Source organism: Tupaia chinensis, unplaced genomic scaffold (assembly GCF_000334495.1).
Source record: "Tupaia chinensis unplaced genomic scaffold, TupChi_1.0 Scaffold000523_1, whole genome shotgun sequence".
Taxonomy (NCBI): domain Eukaryota; kingdom Metazoa; phylum Chordata; class Mammalia; order Scandentia; family Tupaiidae; genus Tupaia; species Tupaia belangeri.
In genome coordinates, this window is record NW_006160036.1 from 56,008 (window position 1) to 60,055 (window position 4,048).

General features: G+C 52.6%; 2 protein-coding genes across 3 annotated transcripts in view; both read left to right on the forward strand.

The window, feature by feature from the left end:
- Positions 1-6: 6 nt before the first annotated feature.
- On the forward strand, positions 7-1,602 carry THAP11 (THAP domain containing 11). The gene is given in 2 exon segments (XM_006172204.3): positions 7-362; positions 365-1,602. Coding segments are annotated over 2 exon segments (852 nt in total). The 5' UTR covers positions 7-64; the 3' UTR covers positions 919-1,602.
- A 2,279-nt stretch (positions 1,603-3,881) lies between these two features.
- Positions 3,882-4,048, forward strand: part of NUTF2 (nuclear transport factor 2) — a 20,422-nt gene continuing 20,255 nt past the window's right edge. The window contains exon 1 of one of the 2 annotated variants that reach the window (XM_006156873.3): positions 3,882-4,023. The gene's annotated coding sequence lies outside the window, so the exon portion shown is untranslated. The remainder of the gene's footprint in view (positions 4,024-4,048) is intronic. The other variant, XM_027775077.1, reaches the window with a different exon arrangement.

The window sequence follows — 4,048 nt, forward strand, 5'->3', positions numbered from 1 at the left end:
GACCGACCGGGCCGTCGAAGGGCGCAGTAGGCGGGTGGGCCGGGCCGGGCCGCGCGGCGCAGCCATGCCTGGCTTTACGTGCTGTGTGCCGGGCTGCTACAACAATTCGCACCGGGACAAGGCGCTGCACTTCTACACATTTCCCAAGGACGCTGAGTTGCGGCGCCTTTGGCTCAAGAACGTGTCCCGGGCCGGCGTCAGTGGGTGCTTCTCCACCTTCCAGCCCACCACGGGGCATCGTCTCTGCAGCGTTCACTTCCAGGGCGGCCGTAAGACCTACACGGTGCGCGTCCCCACCATCTTCCCGCTGCGTGGCGTCAACGAGCGCAAAGTAGCGCGTCGACGCGCGGGAGCTGCGGAGGGGGGCGCACCGCGCCGTCCGCCTCCACTGCCCAGAGCGCCCAGCTGCAGCCGAACCTGGTGTCTGCCTCTGCGGCTGTGCTTCTTACCCTTCAGGCCGCTGTAGACAGCAGCCAAGCTCCAGGATCCGTGCCGCCAGCGCCCACCACTCCCACTGGAGAAGATGTAAAGCCCATCGACCTTACAGTGCAAGTGGAGTTCGCAGCCGCAGAGGGCGCAGCTGCTGCGGCCGCCGCGTCGGAGTTAGAGGCTGCTACGGCAGGGCTGGAGGCCGCTGAGTGTCCTATGGGCCCCCAGCTGGTGGTGGTAGGGGAAGAGGGCTTCCCTGACACTGGCTCCGACCACTCGTACTCGTTGTCGTCAGGCACCACAGAGGAGGAGCTCCTTCGCAAGTTGAATGAGCAGCGGGACATCCTGGCCCTGATGGAAGTGAAGATGAAAGAAATGAAGGGCAGCATTCGCCACCTGCGTCTCACCGAGGCCAAATTGCGTGAAGAACTGCGTGAGAAGGATCGCCTGCTTGCCATGGCTGTCATCCGCAAGAAGCATGGAATGTGAATGAGTACCCCTACCGGGCCATGGGACTCTCAGACCCCTTTCAACCCAGAGAGACTTCAGGCCACTGTTGAACTAACTCCCTTATACTCCTGGGGCACTGGTTGACAGTTCTGAGGCTTAAGGCAGCTGGACTAATTTGCTGGTGATCTGGCACCCTCACCGTTTCCTCCTGAAGCAGGGGTCTGAGACTTAAGACTGCACTGGTGACACCAGCAATTATGACTTTGTCTCTCCTCCCTCCCCAGTTTATGTTGCAGATTCTGGTTAAGCAGAGGCTTCAGAACCACTGAACTTGAAACACACCCCCAGGGATTCAGGTGGGATGCCCAAGACTATGGGTTTGGGAAAACCACACTTAAGGTTGGTCAGCAGTCAGAGAACTCTGTGTAGTGATAAGAGATCCAAGTCACTTTAGTCCTCCTCTTCATGCTTTTCCTTTCCAGGTGCAGCCTGCGATTTTGATGGGGACTGATAGATCTGTGCCTCTGCCTCTTATGACCTCCCTCCCCAGGAGGCCATTTATGAGGGGATCTGGGTGATGGAGATCCAGCTTGCCAGGGACTTAGGTTTATCTCGTTATGTTTGCTACTGGTTACAAATTCTATTTTCTGTACAATTAGTCAGACTAAAGTTTTCACTGTGTTTGTTTGGCAAAACAAATTAAACAAAAAAGTAAGGTTTGTATTTGGGTTTCGCCATTTTATTTTTACACTCAGCTAAATGTCATTACCTATTGAGGTCTTGGCCTATTTTAAAGAGCAGGTGACCCTAAGAGTAGAGATGTTTCAGTGACCAAGTATCTCCATAAAGGAACCCAAAACACATGGACCCTGGCCTCACAGAGTTCCTGACCCAGCCTACCCCAAAGAGTTTAGAAATTGCACCAATATTCCCAGTTTGGCAAGAGGTTATCTTGTCCTTTCAACAAGAAAGAGCAACTGAGAACAAAGCTTGTGAATTGCGATAGCCTACCTCTGAGGGTTTTGGATTCCTTCTTGAATTCTTAGCTGGGGTTGAATTTTGCTCCTCATTACATCTCTTAGGCCTAGCACAGTGTATGACATACATATGCATGCAGGCATCTTAATAAATCAGGGAAGACCACAGCTGGATCTAGCCATAGTCTTTCAGGTGCAAGGACTCTTGTAAGGACTCGTCCCTCTGTGAAGGAACTAGAACCATAAAGGGCATGAAAAGATTGGAGTTTGTGACCCTCTGAGTAGTTTTCTTGGCTGCCTCTGTTTTTCTTTATATTGGATATTGGAGGAACAGAGGTGACATTTTTATAACTATGTGATTTAAAAAGTGGAGAGGTGAATGCCTTTAATGCTAGCCGTGTTTACTATGCATTTTGGGGCACAAATGGGCACTTCTTGGGTTTCCTAAAATATGACTTATTTCTCTGTGCTACTTAGAACAAAGCCAGCTGCTTGGGGACTTGCTCTGTAGCTTAGAGCTGGAATGGCTCTAAAGTTTCTGCTTTTCTTCTGGTCCTTTGCACAGAATTGGAAAACAAATCTCTGGTGGGAAAGGTCTGGGGAAGAGAGGCTAGCACAATTTGTGTAGGCACCTGGTTTGGGGAGCGGTAAGATCTCTGCCTTCCCATGGGCAGCTCTGGATAGCAATCAGGTGGTAAAAGCACTGGGCCAGTTTTTCACAATCTTCCATTCTACCTTGGAGTGAGGGCTTTCCCATGCTCCCACCATGCTCTTAGTATATCCTTAAACTCCCTGTTGCTGAAGGGATTCTCCCCAGAAAGTTCTCTGGCGCCCCTTTCCTCCCCCTCCTTTGGCTTTGGTTCTCTTGAACCTCCCTGCTCTCTCAGGACTCTCCGTGATGTTTGAGGGTTACATGTACATAAACTCCAGTGTTTTGGCTTCTTAGGGGAAGGTAGACATTAAGCAAGGGACAGCCCAGAAAAATATGCATCACATGCAGGGCAATGCAAGAATTTCACTGGCTGAGTAATAAGAGAAGCATCCAGTCAGGCAAAGTAGTATGCACAGACCTGAGATTTAATAAACATAACTTTGGCTGTCTTTTAAGCCATCCCCAAAGGGAAGTGGAGGTGGGTAAAGGTGCTAAAGGCTTCTAGAAAAACGAGAGTAATGAGAGATCTCTGTCCTGGAGGGAAGCTTTGGAGCCATTTCCCTTAAGAGTTGTTTGCCCAGTACAGGCTCAACCCAGTGACAGGCCTTAATTTAAATGTTTGCGTTACCAGGGAAACGATGAAATGGGCCTTCTTGAAAGGGCAGCGGGTGGGAGGAAGATTTACAATCTGGTCACTTAAATCATGGGGAAACTTTAGGTGAGCTAGTTATTTCTGTTTCCGTATAAAAATGAAACCTTTAGTTGCTCTGTCTACTGCAAAAATAAAATGTAGGAGAATATTTGGAGACTCCCCCTAACTGTACAATTGCGAGTGTAGCCTCTCCAGCCAAGCCCCAACTGTGGGCCAGTCTACTCTACGGTCCCAAAAGAGACTAGCTTGCTGGAAACCAGCTTTAGGTCCGATGAACTCCTACCAGCGCACGAGTACTGAGACAACATAAATCGTGGGTTTTGTCCAAGCTGGCTAAGGTCGTACAGCTTCTGGTTCGAAGAGGCAGAGAAAACCCCTCGAAATCCCTAAAGGGGAGACGGTTTCGCGAACGGAAACAACTCAGGGGCCAAGGGAGGGGCGGCTGGGCCAGCTTGGGGCCTGGCCTGGCTCCCATGAAGGCGGGACCAACACCCATCGCCTCAGTCTGGGCGGGGCCGGGTCAGCTGGGACCAGGCGACAACTGAGCCCTGACCCTTGCCTGGCGCCAACCTCCAGTGTTCCAGAGGCTTCCGCTAGACCACAATTCTCAGGGGCTCGCCTCGGCAGCCTCCCTCCCTAGTATAGCCTCACCTCCCGCGCTGCAGGCCGTGTCTGGGCCTCCGCGCGTAGCACACCGGGAGCTGTAGTTTTCTTTTTCAGCGCTCTGCCGGAAAGGCGAGTAACAGGACTACGTTTCCCAGAGTGCCAAGCGGCGGGCGAGGGAAGGCAGGGGGGAAGGGACAGTCGGTCGCAGACCGCGCTGGGTTGCCGCCGCCGCTGCCGCCATCGTGCCAGCCCCTCCGGTGAGTGTCGGGGGCCGGCGGGCCG